General features: G+C 43.3%; 1 protein-coding gene across 1 annotated transcript; it reads right to left on the reverse strand.

Annotated features, from left to right (window-relative positions):
• Positions 1–336: 336 nt before the first annotated feature.
• Positions 337–18,920, reverse strand: LOC133424565 (protoporphyrinogen oxidase-like). The gene is made up of 13 exons (XM_061715241.1): positions 18,630–18,920; positions 15,206–15,296; positions 11,002–11,136; positions 9,981–10,096; positions 9,761–9,893; positions 7,325–7,469; positions 4,918–5,111; positions 4,102–4,162; positions 3,819–3,937; positions 1,719–1,832; positions 1,299–1,448; positions 757–799; positions 337–664 (listed from the first exon to the last, which is right to left on the reverse strand). Exons 2-13 carry the CDS (start codon positions 15,287–15,289, stop codon positions 528–530), a joined length of 1,431 nt encoding a protein of 476 aa, XP_061571225.1. The 5' UTR covers positions 15,290–15,296; positions 18,630–18,920; the 3' UTR covers positions 337–527.
• Between the last annotated feature and the right edge of the window lie 351 nt (positions 18,921–19,271).

Genomic DNA, 19,271 nt, shown 5'->3' on the forward strand with positions numbered 1-19,271 from the left:
TATCTTCTCATTACAAGCAAATACTTGAAACTGGTGAAAATTGTTGTTTTTTCCAGTGATGTGTCTTGTTTTAAGTGTAATGAGATTTCTTTTGACTAGAAATGAGACATTTTAACTAGAAATAAGACAAATATTCTTGTTAAGATTTTGAGTTTTTGCAGTGTATTTGAGAGGGGAAGATTTTTTTATTGTGCACTTCGAGAAAAAAGTCGAAATGTTGAGATTAATGTTGAAACACAACCACCACTGGGGACATGTCCCCTCCAGTTTTTAACCCCCCCCTCCAAGTTTGTTTGAAGCCGAGGAAGAAAGAGAAAAACCAACAGTACCATAAGCAAAGATTAAAATCTACCACTGATCTTTGGTTTTATTTACAAGTTAAAAATAGGACGTGTTGTCGTTACCGAGAACAGAAAACCTTCAAAGACACATAAAATGTTTGAATGTCCGTTTTTAGAAGAAGAAAAAAATAACAGAGAGGACTTGAGCACATTTAATTTGGTTAAATTAACATTTCCATGCTGAGGTCACGTAGTTGTCCCGGCCAGCGTCTCCACGGCGCTGCGTCCAGCGAAGATCACGTCGTTCACCGACACGCCGTCGAAGGAGGAGCCCACCAGAGACAGAGAGAGGCTGTTGTCCCTGATGAAGCGCCGCATGGACTCTGGAAGACACACACACATGTGCACACACACTTTCAGAGGCTGCTCCTGCAGTGCTCAGCTAACGTGGTTTTTATATGAAGTTGGTACTGACCGACTCTGCGTCCGTGTCCCACGTGGTACTGGGGTATGCAGTCCTGGGGACAGAAGAGCGTCAACACTGTCTCAACACGTCCTCCGTACAAACACTAGCTGGGGACTCATTTATAAAAGAGTGCGTAGGATTCATACGAAAAGTGCACGTGCGCTCAAAAGCCTAAAATGTCGTGCGCACAAAAAATCCGGATTTATAAAACTGTGTGCACGCACACTTGCACGCAATGTTCTCTTTATAAATCACAGTCCAGCTGGAAGGTTGCGCAGGGGAATTCACCTCATATCCCGCCCTCTACATGCCCACTTCATACCATAAATGGTGAATGCAAACTACTTGGTGACTGTATCTGCATATAAATGAGCCTGCTGAGCATGCGCAGCACCACCTGCAGCCTGTTAGGCGTCAGGATGAATGAGACGTGTTGAGCCACCGCGCCAGTTCCCCATATCTTCAAAATGTTCGTGCGCGAGGGTCAGGGTTGGCTTAAAGATACGCATGCAAGCTTTATAAATGAGGCCCCTGCTGTTTCAGGGTCTTACGTGGTGCAGAGCCACCCGGCTCCAGGAGGGGGCGGCCGTCACCCCCAGGTGGCAGCTCACCGCGTCCACCGCCCTGGCCAGGAGAGACTCGGCAGAGACGGCCCTGGGGTCCCCGAACACGTCCTGGAACCAGACCCCCCCCAGCATCACCTGGAACAGACACACACAGGTGAGACTCACCTGCCGGGAAACAAGACCCACTCCCTGCCCACCTGAACCCCACCCCTACAGTCATATAATTCATGCAACAGCTCAAAAAACAGTTTTAATAACACTAACCTAAATCAATATCGGATCGAATTGAATCTTTATGATGGATTCTGAATCTTAAGAATCGTAATAGAATGGATCTTGACATTTGAACCAATCCCAGGCCTTCACACATGAGTGATTTCCAGGTGTTGGAGTGTGTGAACGTACCGTCAGTCTGGTGGACGGGTCTCCGGCTCGGTCGTGTTCAGGGAAGGGAATGGAATCATAGACCACTCCCAGCACGCCCTGGTCCTCCCAGGAGGGAACCAGGTGACCAAAACCCTGCATGGACAAGGACACGGACACGGAGACACAGAGACACACACACACTGATTTACACAACTGCAAAGTCCCAGTCCCAATCCCCCCCTAGCCCTACTTTTCAGCCTCTTTGCATGTAGGGCTAGTGGCCATAGCGAGGGCTAGTGTGTATCAATCTAGCCCTTCACAGTGAGGGATTTCAGATGCTGACTCACCGACCGAGGGCCAGAGAAAATTTCCCAGAATGCTTTACGTCATCATTTACAGACTGAATCAAACAAAAAAACATGGCGGACATTTGTCATTTTTAGTGAATAAAATCAATATTTTGAGTTAGTTTCTGCATAAAAATGTGTTTTGATTACATTTCTAGTGAGAAATATATATTTTACTTTCATAATATTCACTCAGTGAATGTATATAATCACTCGCTTGCTCATTGTTGGAAAGTCTTTTCAGATCTCTTCAGAATAAAGGCTGATTTATGGTTCAGTGTTACACCAACGCAGAGCCTACGCCGTAGGTTACTCGGCGACGCGCACCGTACGCCGTAACCTACGCCGTAGGCTCTGAGTCGATTTACGCGGAACCATAAATCAGCTCCCGAGCCGGCGGCTCTTCTCATCCCCGAAAACATCGGATCAAATTTCTTAACAGGCGTTATTTGGATAAACTGAGCCCAGGTTGGGGATCTTAACGGTTACTTTTACACCTGAAAAAATATTAAAACTTAATAAAGTGTCATATTAACAGCACTACAGCTGAAGTTAAAACAGCTTTTATCTCTGGGCTTCCTGATATGGTGTGACGTTTGTGCAAACGTAACTACGCAGTCGCTTACGTACCTGAACGTAAACCACGCAGTGACGTAGCAAGTGGTGTCCCAATCCCTAAGGAAGATTATAAGGACCCTAAAGTTTGTGGCTTCATTTTTAGGGCTAGTGGTAGAAAGTAGGGGGTGTATTGGGATTGGTCCAAAGACTAGCAGATGAAAACATCTACCAACCAGGTCAAAGTAACCGTTTTAAGAAAGAAATCAACCTGGTTCAGGTTAACTGGGGAAACTAAATGCTGCCTAAAGTTACATGATTTATTGGGGGAATGATTGGAATATGGAATATTTGGACTGATAAATAAATCCATTTAATTAATGTATGTGTGGCAGAGTGACAGTTAGTATAGTTAGTATAGGTAAGTTAAAGTCAAATAAATGTCAAAGCATAAGTCAAGGTTAGTAAAGATTGGTTATAGTTAATTTTATTAAGGTTAGTTTAGTTAACTACACTAACTGTTAACAGTATAGTAAGCTTTAGTAAAGGTTAGTTCTAGTTAATATTAGTAAAGTTAGTTTATATAACTACACTAACTGTTAACAGTTTAGTTACTGTTAGTAAAGGTTAGTTCTAGTTAATATTAGTAAAGTTAGTTTATATAACTACACTAACTGTTAACAGTTTAGTTACTGTTAGTAAAGGTTAGTTCTAGTTAGTGTTAGTAAAGGTTAGTTCTAGTTAGTGTTAGTAAAGGTTAGTTCTAGTTAGTGTTAGTAAAGGTTAGTTCTAGTTAGTGTTAGTAAAGGTTAGTTCTAGTTAGTGTTAGTAAAGGTTAGTTCTAGTTAGTGTTAGTAAAGGTTAGTTCCAGTTAAAGGTTTTACTGCTGAGGGATGAATGTGTGTCCAGTTATGTTGGTGGTGTCACAGAGGTGAAAGTGAATCCTGGTTCCAGTTTAGATGTAAAACCGAGTGTTTAACACAATCATTTACTCCCTTTAATAATATCAATAAAGTAGTGGGGCAGCTCATTACAGCTGGAGAACAGAGACTCCTCCAGTTCCCCTACTCCCCTGCTGAAGCTTCATCACACGCTCATGACTTTAACAACAACCAGGAAAAGCAGGAACATGATTGTCTGCAGGTTCAACCCTGGTTTGATCCCCGGTGCTGCACGTGTTTGTTGGTGGAGCTGCAACGTGAGTGACAGTTTTCTGATGTGTGGTCTCGGGTCTCACCGATACCGGCAGGACAGAACCGTCATACTCCAGATTCACCACGGCAACCGTTGCCGAGGAGATTTCCTGCAGCTGCTGGACCAGAGTGTGACAGGAGGGAGGGAGGACGGACGACAGGGCTGCAACAGAACCAACCGTCAGAACCAACCATCAGAACCAACCGTCACACACTCCCCACCTTCTGGATCCATCATTTATCTAAAACCTGGGATCATCTTGGTCAGCGTGCTAAACCAGCTATCAAACAGTGAATGATGAAGGTGTTCTGGAAACACCCACTGACCTTTAGCTGGTAGAGCAGAGATGATGTGGTCGGCTGAGATCACTCCATCCTCCAAATTAATCTGGACACACAAAGTGAATGAAGTTATTCTCTGCTCTCTGATCACTCAGGAGGTGTAAATGCCAGACTGAACAGTATATACTCAAAAAATACACTTAAGTTTGGCACACTTTTGAGTAAATATCAGTAGTGTGCATTAAGTTGGACGTACTACTCAGTATTTACAAAAACTGATATTTCTCCCTCTACGTTTTGAAAAATACCATCATTTACACAAACCCGCATAAATATCTGTTATGGTGTTATGATCAGCCAAACCTGTAGGGGGCAGTGTAACGAGAAGATAAAGTCATGCTAGCCAATCAGAATCCTGGAAAAAAACATCAACAAATGACACGAGTAACTTCCAGTTACTTCCAAGATGAACCAGAGTCTTTGGTTTGGAGTGACAGAGAAGTGGAGTTACTTTTAAATGTGACTTTAGAATATAAAACAGGTAAAATACAAGAAAATATTGACGGTGGCCAAACAAATTGTAAACACAGGTCGCACTCATGACGCTGGTGACGTTTCTGTCTCATAATGTGACGTTCTGAAGCCTAAATGTCCGTTTCCCTCTGTTTACAAGCAAACGTGAAGACAGAGTTTTACAAATCTCCACTTTGTTTTCAGAAATGATGGTTTTTGGAGACTTTGAGCTTCATTTTGGTGTAAACGAACGGCCAAAACGCATGAAAACACCACCGTTTTTCTACGTGTAAACTGGGCTATAACAGTTGAGGTTTGTGTAAAGGTTTTGTCCAGCTCGTCACTCACCTTCCACCCGGAGTGTGAGGGGTTGATCCCGGTGATGACGGCGTCTCTGTGCAGCTCGGCCCGGCCGCTCCGCTGCAGGAACTCAGTGATGGACTCGGCCAGAGCTTCCACTCCCGTCTTCAGGGACCACTGGGCCCACGACTCCTGCCTGGACCTCTGAGCCAACGGTCCAGGAGACACGCTGGTAGGTGGACCTGAGGGGTTTCCATGACAACACATCAACTATTACTCTGCAGCAGAGGAAGTGAATGAACAGAAAAAACAAACACCATGGAGACGACCTAAGGCTGAATTATGGTTCTGCGTTAAACCTTGAACTGGGCGCGAGACTCCCGTGTAGCCGCGTACCGTAAGGTACGCGGCTACACGGGAGTCTCTCCGTATCCTACGGCGTAGCCTGACGTGCACCTCCCAAAAAATGGAACTACATGTGGAGGAGACGCAGACCCAACGCAGACCGAGAGGGCTGGGATTGGTTTGCTTGGTAGCAACGCATTTCCAGTTCCGGTTCTCTCTCGGTCGCCGTTGTTCACTGTGACCGGAAAAGCCAGAAGCTAAATAAAGAATCAACTAGAGACGACGATAACAATAAAATGTGTGTGTCCTGTAAATTACTGTACTGTACTGTAAAAACTAAATTTCATATCTTGAAATGTGCGCAGGCCGTTTTCATCATAGATATCACCAAGTAGATGAATTCCCTGATCTCTCCATTGTGGGAATTGAATGGGTCTACCCCCAATTGGTAGACTAAAATGATTAAAGATGGGAGTGTTTAAGTGCCACTGAGGTGCAAGGTTACATAGCTTTTCCATAGAATGTCAAGTTGAGATCAAGTGAGATATAATTGGAGGGTTTTCCAGCATGAATCGCCTTTTCTTTCCTCCGGAAAAGAACACAACCCTCTAGTGCTCTGGGGGGGTTTTGAACCGCAGAGAAATGGAGTGACGGAGAAGTCCGAAGGTTCACGACGGCGTCACGGCAACGGCGTAGGCTCTGCGTCGGTTTAACGCTGAACCTTAAATCAGGCTTTATTCAGTCATACAGCGGGTTATCCATACTTTTTTTGGGCTCTAGTGGCCCTTTATTCAGGTTGCAGACAGGAAGGAGAGATAATGGTGACGACATGCAGCAAAGGTGTGCAGGCTGGGATTTGAACCTGCAACCACTAGCATCAGTATATGAGCAGCTTGCTTAACCCACTGTGCCCCCGAGCGGCCCGGGTCATCCAAACTTTTAAGTCCTACCAACGATGTTTGTCCACCAGGGAAGACAACGATGCACCACAACACACATCTATCCAGAGACTCTGGAAATAAAAGTTATGGCTCAACTCTGTAATGATTCACAGAAATAATGTGCTTGGAAAGTTTCAGTCAGGATTTAGAGCCTCATAGCACAGAAGCTGCTGGTGAAGGTCACCAATGATCTCATTCATGTCATTAGTCGTACATGTTCCTCCGGGCCTCCCCTTCTTTGTTTTGTTGCCACGTCCCAAGTTTTAGAGACTTGTTCCTGCCGTCCAATTAACAACGAGTCAGCTGTTGATTTATTTTCTATGTTTTACCGCAAATAAAACAGATTTACAAAGTATTACATCTGGTTTTTAATGGACATGATAGATGGGATCAGTACTGGAGTTGAGGGGGGATGAGGGGGGGTGGCATCCCCCTGAAATAAAAACGGTCCAAATCATCCCCCTGTAAAACTCCCATCCCCTCTTTCCATCCCTTATGTCATTTCATCAATGAATGTGGTTTTACTGCTATTTCAACATTTAGAGACAACACCAGAAAAATAACACCAGAAAAATAACTTATTTGACAATTTTCACCTGTTTCAAGTAAATTTTCACTTGAAATAAGTAGGAAAATCTGCCAGTGGGACAAGATTTATCTTCTTATTACAAGCAAAACAATCGTGTTCCACTGGCAGATTTTTCTACTTATTTCAAGTGAAAATCTACTTGAAACAGGTGAAAATTGTTGTTTTTTCCAGTGATGAGTCTTGTTTTAAGTGTAATGAGATTTTTTTTACTAAAATGAGACATTTTAACTAAAATAAGACACATATTCTTGTTAAGATTGTGAGTTTTTGCAGTGATCCATGTAACTTATCCTGTGAAGGACAGAGTCATATTGATAAGTTCAGAAAAGTGTTTTTTATTGTTGTGTTTTGATGTATTTGATGTAAGCCCAGTGGATATTTAAAGCTTACAGAAGGCTGCATTTAACTGCTGCTATGTCATTCCTGCAGTATTTCTGCAGCTGTTTTGGTCACTGCTATTATTTGTAATATATTATATTATTAGTAATCAGCACAAATTATCTGTCCCCATATGATAAAATCCACCACCCCCCTGATTTTATTTTACAACTGGAGTACTGGATGGGCCTGGTACTGGTACCTGATCCCAGCAGGAAGCCCAGCGTCAGGGATCCTCTCTGCTGCTCGGCGTTGTAGAGGACAGGGAAACAGGAGCGGACGCTCAGCGTCCTGCAGTCCCCGGCGAACACGCCCCGGCACAGAGAGTCGATGGCGATGTCTGCCAGCTGGACGGAGCAGAAGAAGAGCATCAGCAGCAGCTCACACACCTCCGTCGCTCCAACACGGAACCGCTGGCTCTGCTTCGGTTCTTATCGGCTGCTAAGTTGTTTCAGTTTTGGTGGCGGAGCTGCAACCCCGTACTGGTGTCCAAACGTCAGCTATGATGTTAGACCAGGGGTCAGCAACCCGCGGCCACTTTTAAAAAATGTTTGACCTTTTTTTTCCTTTTTTTCTTCTTTTTTTTCTTCCTTTTTCCTTTTCTTTTTAATCTCAACGTTTCGACTTTTTTCTCGACATTTCAACTTTTTTCTCAACGTTTCGACTTTTTTCTCGACATTTCGACTTTCGCCTTCATTCTAAGGCTGATACAAGACTTTTCATTTTTTGCGGCTCCAGACATATTTGTTTTTTGTGTTTTTGGTCCAATACGGCTCTTTCAACATTTTCGGTTGCAGACCCCTGCGTTAGACAAAGAAATAATCCTCTGATCAATGAAGCTCCCAGTGGCATATATGATCATCCACCCATCATCTATCATCCATCTACAATACATGCAGCCATTGGGAAGTATAATCCAGAATCACGGCATACACTTTCATTGTTATGCTGATGATACGCAGCTCTATTTGTCTATGAAGTCAGATGAGACAGAACCGTTAGTTAAACTTCAGGCATGTCTTAGGGACACCAAGGACTGGATGTCCAGAAATTTCTTGCTTCTAAATTCAGATAAAACAGAGGTTATCATTCTTGGTCCAGAGCATCTTAGGAAGGGATTAGATGGTGTTGTGATGGCTTCCAGTGCAACTGTGAGAAACCTTGGTGTTGTTTTCAATCAGGATTTGTCGTTTAAACCATATGTTAATCAGGTTTGTAAAATAGCCTTTTTCCAGAGAAAGAACTAAACATAGAAATGTCGCAGGAGGATTGGCGTTCAAAGAAGTTCAAAGTTCAAAGAAGTGGAGAATATTTGGTTGGAAAAATTTGATCCGCTTCTTTGTCACACCACATATTAAGAGTAAACTTTCTCAATCACAGAAACAGTGCGGAAACTGAAACCCTGATCACCTTCATATCTTCTGGTTATGTCCAAAAACTTTCACTGTTCCACTGTGGGAGAGATTTTGGGATATAAGATTTCTAATGATGTTAAAGTTCTGTATTTCTGTGATTTGACAGATGATGTGATTAAGAAGGAAGAAGAAGGAAGTCCTGGAAGAATGTGCAAAATATTGCTAATGGCCTGTAAAAAGACAATCACCAAGAACTGGTATAAACCTGAGACCCCAGGTCTTAATCAGTGGATGGACAGAGTTAGAGAAATATATGCTATGGAGAAGATGACTTTCTGTTTGAGGTCCAAAGGAGCGATCTTCCACAGGAAATGGGTGAAATGGTACTGTATGCCTTTACTGGAGGAATAGAGGACGCTATCAGTTAATCAGGTCACTTGAGCTGATTGGACATTGTCATGACATAACATCATCTACATAGGAGCCCCATGTTTCTGTCTGTTTGACTGTTTGTTTGTTGTATAAGCTGAAAATTACGGTGGCCGAGACCCGCCATTGCTGAAAATTAAAGAAACGCAGCAAATATAAAGAAACAAAAAAGAAAGAAAAAAAAAACGCAAATAAAAAAGCCACAACGGAAGTGAATTACCGGGGACTATTTTTGCTGATGCACCAGTGTTTTTTACGTGAGAGGAGAAGAAGAAGACGAAGAGGACGTAAGTGAAAAGGAAGAAATAAGAAGAGCGAGGAATAAGAAGAACAACGAACGAGAAAATAAGTGAAAAGGTTAGTGTTCAACGTCGCTACGTGTCATTTTTAATGTGTTACCGGTGCATCAGCAAAAATAGTCCCCGGTAATTCACTTCCGTTGTGGCTTTTTTATTTGCGTCGTTTTTTTTATTTTATTTTCAGCGGGGTTTCTTTATATTTTCAGTGTTTCTTTTATTTGCGGCAGCGTTTATTTTATTTGCTAAGCGTTTATTTTATTTGCAGCGGCGTTTGTTTCTGTTTGCAGCGTTACTTTTATTTTCAGCAATGGCGGGTCTCAGCCACCGTAGAAAATACTAAATAAAAAGTTTTATTAAAAAAAAAAAAAAATCGCATTTTTCCATTTCCGTAATATTGCAAAGATTAGGAAATTCCTCCACCCCCCCTGTCACATGCCACGCCCCGGTCACATGCCCCCGGTCACATGCCCCCCCCTCCCCCGGGGCTCTGCTACGTTCCACTCCTGGTCCCTGGGTGGCAGCACTGCTATTCCCTCCACCTACAGCTGCTCTCACCTCCGTCCCCAGCCTCCTGGAGACAAACGAGTGGATGGACTCGTCCTCCTCTTTTCCTCTTCTCCCCAGGATCTCCGTGGCGATGCTCAGCAGGAGGGGGCGGGAGAAGGGCGGGACCGTCCGCAGGAGGCCCCTGACCACAGGGGGGGGAATCAGAGGAGGGTTAGAGTCAGGAGGAGAAGCTCTGCTGGATCTTCTCACACCGGCTTCCTCTCCTCACCCCATTCCTGAAGGCATCTTGTGCAGCTGTTTGTTCACGTACAGGTATCTGTTTTTGGAGGCCACGTGGCTGTAGGAGACGGGGAGGAGCTCCCCCTCCAGACCCAGGTCCTCCACCTGCAGACACACACGCACCACGTCACTCTGGTAACACAGTTAGTACACCCTGCAGGTTCCTGGTTCCTTCTGCACAGAGCTCAGCAGCTCCGACAAGCTTCAGGGCCGGAGCTAGATGTTTTAGAGCCTTGTGCTCTAAAAAACAACAAGAACGTAATGAGAACACAACAATAATGTTGTGAGAACCAGTGTTGTTTTCTTCAACGATGACGAAATTATTTCGTTGACGCACCTTTTTTTCATGATGATAATGAGACGGTGACGAGCTTAACATCTCTTAACGGCTCTTTAATTACTGAAACATAACAAGACTAGATGAAAATGTTAGTGGGTCAGACGTTTTTGCTCGGGGGTCTGGGTCTCTGGAAAGCGTCTAGAGACAACATCTGTTGTATTAGACGCTATATAAATAAAATTGAATTAAATTGAATTGACGTTCCAAATGCATGACATTTCTGTCAAAAATGTTAAAATATCAGTAATAGTGCTGCAACCTATCCTTGGCCACGGTTACGTGATGTTTCTTAATTTGGAATGAATTATTCCAGATTAAATAATTCAGAATTAAACAATTTTACGACTTTATTCTCATAATATTACGACTTTATTCTCAAAATATTACGACTTTATTCTCTTAATATTATGAATTTATTCTCGTAATTTTACGACTTTATTCTCATATTATTATGACTTTATTCTCGTAATTTCTTTTTTTTTTTTCTTAGTTTGGCCCTAATACTCCGTCGTATGAAAGCACCCTGAGAAGACTAAATCTAAAGAGGGTGCCAGAAACAACCCTGGTGAGAACACAACAATAACATAGTGAGAACACGACATGAACACAGCCAGAACATAGTAGAAATAGAGAGAACACATTCCTCCTCCTGGTTCTGTGCTGTACCCACCATGTTGAGGGTGTTCTGTCCCACCGCCCCCGCCGGTCTGATCCCTCTGGGTCCATGTTCAAACACGGCTCCGTCTGATCTCCTGGTGGACCAGAGCCAGCCCCCGAAACGACTGCTGGACTCCACCAGAATCACCTGGTTCAGAGAGGAGCAGTCAACACACACCAGGGACCTTCATTTATTCACAGACAGAGGGAACCTTTTCAGAACCGCAACATCTATTCCAGGGGTCGGCAACCCAGAAAAAGCCATATTGGACCAAAAACACAAAAAACAAATATGTCTGGAGCCGCAAAAAATGAAAAGTCTTGTATAAGCCTTAGAATGAAGACAAATGCTGAAAGGCAAAATGCAGAGAAAAAAGTCAAAATGTTGAGATTAAAAAAGGAAAAAGGAAGAAAAAAATAGAAAAAAAAAGAAAAAAGAAAAAAAGAAGAAAAAAGAAAAATGAAAGAAAAAAAGAAGAAAAAAGGGGAAAAAAGGGAAAAAAAGGGAGAAAAAAAGATGAAAAAAAGGAAAAAAAAGGTCAAACATTTTTGAAAAAGCTCCAGGGAGCCACTAGGGCACTAGGCGCTAAAGAGGGTTGCCGACCCCTGATCCAGAACCAGAACCACTGCTGCAGGGAAGTAAGCGCTTGTAAGGAAATTAAAGAACCGATTCTACACTTCTATTATTATTGTATTGTATTGGTGATTTAGTCCAAAGGCAGCATTAATGAAACAGTCTGAGGACCAAACATGGACAGAACACAGTGTGGACCCAACACACATGGAGCTTTTCCACTAGAACTTACTCAGCCCGACTCGCCTCGACTCAGTTTGGTTCTTTTCCACTAGGGGTCTAACGTGCAGAGTAGATACTTTTCTGTAACTATTCTGCCGAGGTTCTAAGCTGCTGAGTCGGCTGTATCTGACATCATCACACTACAGGCCACCGATTGGTCGGGGGGTTGGAGTCAGACGTCTGAGTCAGGAGGAGGAAATCAGAGAAAGAGACTCTGACGGATTCTTGTTCATTTTATTCAACCAGCAACGGCAGCAAAAGTCTGTTTCATGATCCAACTCTGAGGTGCAGATGTTCATAAACCTGGTGCTGAGGAGAGAATTAAAAAGGGATCTAGACGGAGATAAGGAACGACCAGATCTACCAGGATCTCTGTCTCTTCATAGCTGCTCACGGCTCCAGATGACTTTTCAGCAGCGACAAACTAACAAAAAAAGCGTAGCCGTTTGAAGCTTCTCTCACTCTCAGTTTTTAACTTGATATCAAACACAAGCCACAGATCCAGCAGCACATCTATCATCTCCTCCAGGTTCTACATCTTTAGTGTTGTTGTCTTCTTTGTTTAGATACACAATCAAATACGTCACAGCAGCTTCTCCAACCTCCTACTTCTGATCTGGGTATTGAAAAGAAACGAGGGCGAGTGGAGTCGAGTCGGGCTGAGTAGGTACTAGTGGAAAAGCACCATTAGTCCCAGTCCAGTTCAGGACAGAGATCCAGAAGATCCTCTTGGTACCTAAACCAGCTGATGGTCCAGTCTTAGTCCTGGACCAGCAGGTCGGTGTGATCTGATCATCAGCAGATTCCTCTAACGGAGCCAAAGCTGCCATTGTGATTTGAAGGGTTCCATTGTTGAGCTCCTGCCTTTAGTTGTATGATCAGATCATGTGGTTGATTGTGACAGCCTGTCCTAACTGCACGCGAGTGTCCGACTATCTCGTCGCACTGAGTGGCATCGGACGCTCTCTGTCCACACTGAAAGCGTTATGGGCCCCCACGTTATTTTGATTGACAGCTGAAACTCGCTTTTTAAAAGGCTGATTTATGGTTCCGCGTTACACCAACGCAGAGCCTACGGCGCAGGGTACGCGGCGACGCGCGCCGAACTGTGCGTGTCGTCGAGTACCCTACGCCGTCTTTTTTACGCTGAACCATAAATCAGCCTATTCTCACCGCACTACCCGCCCCTGCACTCCTGAAAGTAACTCCTAAAATAACTCCTAAAAGAGTAAAAAGACAAGTAAAAGATGGGTGAGTACTTTTAGGGCCCGATTTACTAAGATCCTAAATAAAGAGTACTAAATTGCGTGTGCACTGGAAAAGTTTGCGCGTGCTGTTGTTGTGTGGTTTGCGGGTGATCAACTAAGATTGCGTGCGCAATTGATAACAGGTGCAAACCTCAGTATTTAAATGAGGTGTTGCGCGTCTTACGCTTTGCGAGTGCAAACTTTGCGCCATGGAGAGTCTGGATGGAAAGCAGGATATAGTCGCAAGCGCAAAATGAAATTTGACGCGGTGGAGTTACAAATATTAGTGGAAGAGGCAAATAAACACATTCATGAACTACAGCAAAGAAATTTAAACATTACCAAAAGAAACGCAATATCGGAGAAAACCTGCGATAGAATAAATGCAGTTATAAGACAAAAAGAACGGCAGATGAGGTTAAAACAGAGTTGGCGGCAGAACAGATCTAATTGGGGGGCACATAATAACCAGCGATGTAAATGCTTAATATGAGTTTGCCATCAACGATCACAGCAAACCAGTTTCAATTACACAACGTACTGCAAAATCTCTTTTTAATACACACACACACAAGTGTATTGTGCACCCAAACTGCAAAAAAACTAAAAGCAACGACGTACAGGCCACGTCTCCCTCCCCTCCCTCGCCCTCTCCATCTCTCTCTCATACAACGCTTACACATAAAAATGTGAACGGTGAATCTCCAAATTTAATTTGACGAAATTAGACGGACCCAAACATTCCACATTTGCGTAATAATAAACGCCAAGGCTGGCGCCATGAAGTCAATTAAATGCATGTGTCACCTTTAGAAGAGTTGCACATCTTAATTTTCCTATTTCACCATAGATCACACTTTGGGAAGCCTTCTTTATATTTTAGCGTTATTTCCGCATAGATAAGAGTGAGTTTGATGCTCCTTAACAAGTTTTGTCCGTGGATCAACATCAACCCAGCTCCCCCAACCCCTTGCTCCCTGATTGGCTGATTTATGGTTCCGCGTCACACCAACGCAGAAACGACGGCGTAAGGTACGCGGCGACGCACACCGCACCGCGAGCCTACGCCGTCGATTTAACGCGGAACCATAATTCAGGCTTCACTGCAGTCTGTCTGCGCTGATCACAGACACACCGGGTCGGAGCGGATTTGGTCATGATGTTTAACCTGTGTTTTGTGATTAATAAGCAAGAGCAAGAGACGCAGTCCTCTTTGCACGCTGTTAGTAGATCAGCTGGCACTTTGGTTTGCGGGTGCTGTCAAGTTTGCACACGTTTTTACACACGCAAACCTTTAGTAAATCAGGCCCTTAATCTTCCTACGTTTGTACTTTCTAAACATAAAACAAGCTTGATATTGTGATATTTAAATGTTCTTTTATTTTCTTCCTGTCGCTCGCGTTGAAAGCCGGTTAAAGCGCTGTAGGAAACAGTCATGATGAGGAACGGCTGATCCCGTTAGTTGAAATGAGAAGTTATCTCTATGATTCCTCCTCATTTCACTACAAAAACCTCAATAAAGTGGCAGAAAGAAATATTATCCCATTATATTATTATAATATATTATCTTATTATTATATCTTATTATTTCATCAGAACCTTCCAGCTCCCTGGCGATCTCCCTCCAGCAGCTGCCACTTTATTGAGGTTCTTGTATTGAAATGACTGTTTCCTACAGCACTTTCTACCGGCTTTCAACGTGAGCGACAGGAAGAAAATAGAAGCAGGGTGTCGGACAAAAGTCCAGCTCAAAACGGCGCGCTGCGTCGCTACGTGCAGTTAGGACAGTCCAATAGAAAATAAAGCAATGGAATTGGTCGCTGATGCTCACTCGCGTCGCATGCAGTTATGACACAGTGTGAGATTGTTGCAGCTCCACTCTTGTGTAACTTATCTGGTGATGTGGGGACTGTCGTGTCCTTCATGGTCGTGAACTTATTGTTGACGTCACGTTTCCTCATTTTCTGCACTTCACTGCATCACCAGTGAGTGTCGCCAACGGACAAAACCTCAGAAAAGTGCGTACGCCAGACATGATGTGTGCGTGAAAGACCGCAACTTTCTACGTTCAAATCACGTTTCGTACATCCGACCGTGAGCGTAGAAAGTGGCGTAGGCAGGTTTTTTGTGCGCCGCCCGTTTAGTTGATGAGGCCCCGGGTGTGCGTGTGTTACCTTGGTAACCTGGGGGCTCTTGCAGAGGTAGTAGGATGCAGCCAGACCCCCGATCCCTCCCCCGAGGACCGCTACCGTTCTCATTGGCCGACTGCAACACAAAAACATCCAGGAAGATCAGAGCTCTCACCCAGGAGCAGGAGACAACAACACGAGAGATGTCCACATGTGTGTACACCAGGACTTAGGACAGGGATCGGCAACCCAAAATGTTTTAGAGCCGTATTAGGACCAAAAACACAAAAAACAAATATGTCTGGATCTGCAAAAAAATGAAAAGTCTTGTATCAGCCTTAGAATGAAGACAACACATGCTGCATGTTTCTATATTAGTTAGAACTGGGGGAAGATTTTGTTTTTCATTTGCACTTTGAGTAAAAAAGTTGAAATGTCGTGAAAAAAGTCAAAATGCTGAGAAAAAAAGTCCAGAAAAAAGTAAAAATTTTGAGAAAAAAATCGAAATGTCGAGTTTAAAGCAGCACAATGTAACTTTCAGCTTTTCTGAGTTTGGCGGCATCTTTTGGACAAAAGCGGTAGTGTTTTACCAGAAAGAACACTACGTTTCCCATGAGCACCAGCGCGTACTGCCGGAAAACTCCCGTCGCGTGCATTTGTTTTGAGAGAAGACGGGACGCTTTTCTGTTTCACCAAGTGAACAGACGGAACGCAAAAAAAAAGATGTTAAACTGCTGGAAAGGAACTTGAATTTACCGGGATACCTTAAACAAGGAAGCCAGGGAGCGGTATATGGAGAAAATAATGATTATTAACGGTCTGGATCCACATGAAATCCCTCCTAAAGAATGGAGCTCCTCGTCGGAGCGCCAATCTTTATAAGGAATTTACTGCCGCAGTTCTGCACAACCCACGTCTTAGGCTACCTTGTTTAGGAGTGTTTGGCAGCTGCTTTGGTAAATGTTTGACTCGCCATGTGTTTCAATACATTAGTATAATAGTACAACATACAGTACATGTTTTGTATCCCTCTTACTTCTCTTTTCTTTTTTTTTGACTGCTATATTATGCTGAAGAGGCTCCGAGGCGTGAGCAATATTTTGTTTTCCTCGTGAGATTATTTTTTTCCTCTGCAGCTACAAATCAAATAGTTAATATTTTTTCCTCAACAAAATGAATCGCACCGCAGAGAGCTGGCCAACAACTGCATTTAGCTGGAGAAGTGGGGAATAAAACCCGTATGAATGATCCGACCCCGGTCTGTGAGTGTTTGTTTGTGGTTTAATAAACCCGTGTTTTGATCCGAAGCCCGTCTGTGTGCGTGTTTGTTTGTTTACTGAGGAACGTTATGTTTGGTAACAGCTGCTACAGTAGCAGTTGTTACCATGGTAACAACTGCTGTCACAGCAGCAGTAGCAGCTGTTACCATAGTAACAGCAGCAGTATCAGCACCGCTCCGCTCTTTCCCGTTTATTCTGGCCCAAACAAGATGACGTTATATATTATTATTATTATATATGAATATTATAATATTACTATTATATAATAATAATATTATTATTATATACCAATATTATAATATTATATATGAATATTATTATACTTAATATTATACATATGACATATACAGTATGTATCACTTAGCAACCAAACACCACTGCATTGCATTGTGGGAAGTGTCTGCTTAGCTAGTGTCCATCAATCCACACTAATACATTTCTCCAGAATGAGTATGGATAGTACATACTATTGAGTACGTACTAATGTTTCAGACGCACTAAAAAATCTCATACTGTTTTTGCTACTCATTAGGGTGGAAGTGGGGAAGTTCGGACGCAGCTATAGAGTCTCAGAGTAATCAACCACTGTGCAATAATAATAATAATAATAATTAATAATAACACAATCATATGCTGTAACAATGCACCATTCAATAACCATGACTACCACATTCTGCTGCACCTTTCACTTTAAAAAGAAAATTGTATACAGGACTGTCTCAGAAAATTAGAATATTGTGATAAAGTTCTTTATTTTCTGTAATGCAAAAATGTCATACATTCTGGATTCATTACAAATCAACTGAAATATTGCAAGCCTTTTATTATTTTAATATTGCTGATTATGGCTTACAGTTTAAGAAAACTCAAATATCCTATCTCAAACAATTCGAATATTCTGGGAATCTTAATCTTAAACTGTAAGCCATGATCAGCAATATTAAAATAATAAAAGGCTTGCAATATTTCAGTTGATTTGTAATGAATCCAGAATGTATGACATTTTTGTTTTTTTAATTGCATTACAGAAAATAAAGAACTTTATCACAATATTCTAATTTTCTGAGTCAGTCCTGTAAATGTTAATAAGAGCTGGCATTTGTCTATTGTCTATTTACTGTACAGTGAGTGAAAATAACCGAGTCAAATTCCATGTCTTGTTTGACCTGACTTGGCCAAATAAACATGATTGTGATTGTGATTCTTGTGACTGTGAGCTGCTGGTGTGGTGGAGCTGCTGGTGGAGCTGCTGGTGGAGCTGCTGGTGGAGCTGCTGGTGGAGCTGCTGGTGTGGTGGAGCTGCTGGTGGAGCTGCTGGCGGAGCTGCTGGTGTGGTGGAGCTGCTGGTGTGGTGGAGCTGCTGGTGTGGTGGAGCTGCTGGTGGAGCTGCTGGTGTGGTGGAGCTGCTGGTGGAGCTGCTGGTGTGGTGGAGCTGCTGGTGGAGCTGCTGGTGGAGCTGCTGGTGTGGTGGAGCTGCTGGTGCAGCTGCTGGTGTGGTGGAGCTGCTGGTGGAGCTGCTGGTGTGGTGGAGCTGCTGGTGGAGCTGCTGGCGGCGCTGCTGGTGTGGGTGTTTCTGCTAGAGAGCTGTGTTAACTGATAGGAACAGACGGTTTGCTTATCTGAGGGTGCAGCTGTTCCTCCTGCAGCTCCACGGAGGAACCTCCACCTCCACCAACACTCATGTCTCCAGACAAAGGTGGAGCAGTTTTCACACAGACATGAACATCTACAACTCCAGACAACAGTTGTAGATGTTCATGTAAACTCCACCAGCAGCTCCTTCACATTTTGATATATTCAGAGATTTAACTGATACATCTGCAGTAACATCTTGGTGTTTCAGGTTGATCAGAAGTTGATCAGAAGTTGATCATTAGTTGATCAGAAGTCGATCAGAGGTTGAGGAAACAGTGCAGGTGTTTGTTTTTAAAGGTGTCCAGTGTATTCAGAAACATCAAGATAGAATAGAATAGAATAGAATAGAATAGAATAGAATAGAAAGCCTTTATTGTCATTATAATAATATAATGAGATAAAGCAGCAGCTCCATAAAAGTGCACACATGTAAAAGGCTATGTAAAAACAAAATAAGAAACAGGAAATATAAATATATATACACTATAAAAATATATGAGTGAAAGAATGTTGCACGTTTGTCATAACAACATTGTGAAAACATTGTGACTCACCTTGACGACAGATCTCTAGCTGTTTATGTGACGCTCTCAGGTGCTGCTCAGTCCGGTCCAGGTCTGGGTCTTGGTCCGGGTCCGGGTCCTGGTCCGGGTCCGGGTCCTGGTCCGGGTCCTGGTCCGGGTCCTGGTCCTGGTCCTGGTCCTGGTCCGGGTCCAGACTGAGGTGAAACCTTCTAGACCACGTGACTCCGGAGTGAGAGACTTACCGGAGACCGGTTGAGTGACAGCTGATCTCTGATCTGATCCTCAGCTCGGGGGCGGGAACAGCGACCACCGGTTTGATAACTCTGCGCTCAGCCCGGAAGCACGTGGCCGTCATACCGGTTATGACATACACACGTATCCGCCCCATGGAGCTGCTGCGATACGTCAACGTCGCCGCCATATTGGATGTGGCAAGACTGCGCTGTAAACTAATACAAGTAAATGGACTTATGTTCATAAAGCGCCTTTCTACAAAAAAATGTACGTTTTACGTCTCATTTATTCACTCACACACGCACTAATATACTTGGGAAACAGTTAGGCACCACATATATTTAATTTTCTCAGACGGCAAAAATAAGAACTTTATTGATCCCACATAGGAGTAATTCATGTTATATCAGCTATAGAGAACAAGGTAGTGCCGAAAAA

The sequence above is a fragment of the Cololabis saira genome, chromosome 3, assembly GCF_033807715.1.
Source record: "Cololabis saira isolate AMF1-May2022 chromosome 3, fColSai1.1, whole genome shotgun sequence".
NCBI lineage: Eukaryota > Metazoa > Chordata > Actinopteri > Beloniformes > Belonidae > Cololabis > Cololabis saira.

Coding starts and splice junctions, on each gene's coding strand:
- LOC133424565 (XM_061715241.1), bottom strand. CDS start 15,289: ATGAGAACGGTAGCGGTCCTCGGGGGAGGGATCGGGGGTCTGGCTGCA. Junction 1,449..1,718: donor ACCCGTCCACCAGACTGACG/GTACGTTCACAC, acceptor TGTCTGTTCCAG/GTGATGCTGGGGGGGGTCTG. Junction 665..756: donor GGGACACGGACGCAGAGTCG/GTCAGTACCAAC, acceptor TGTGTCTTCCAG/AGTCCATGCGGCGCTTCATC.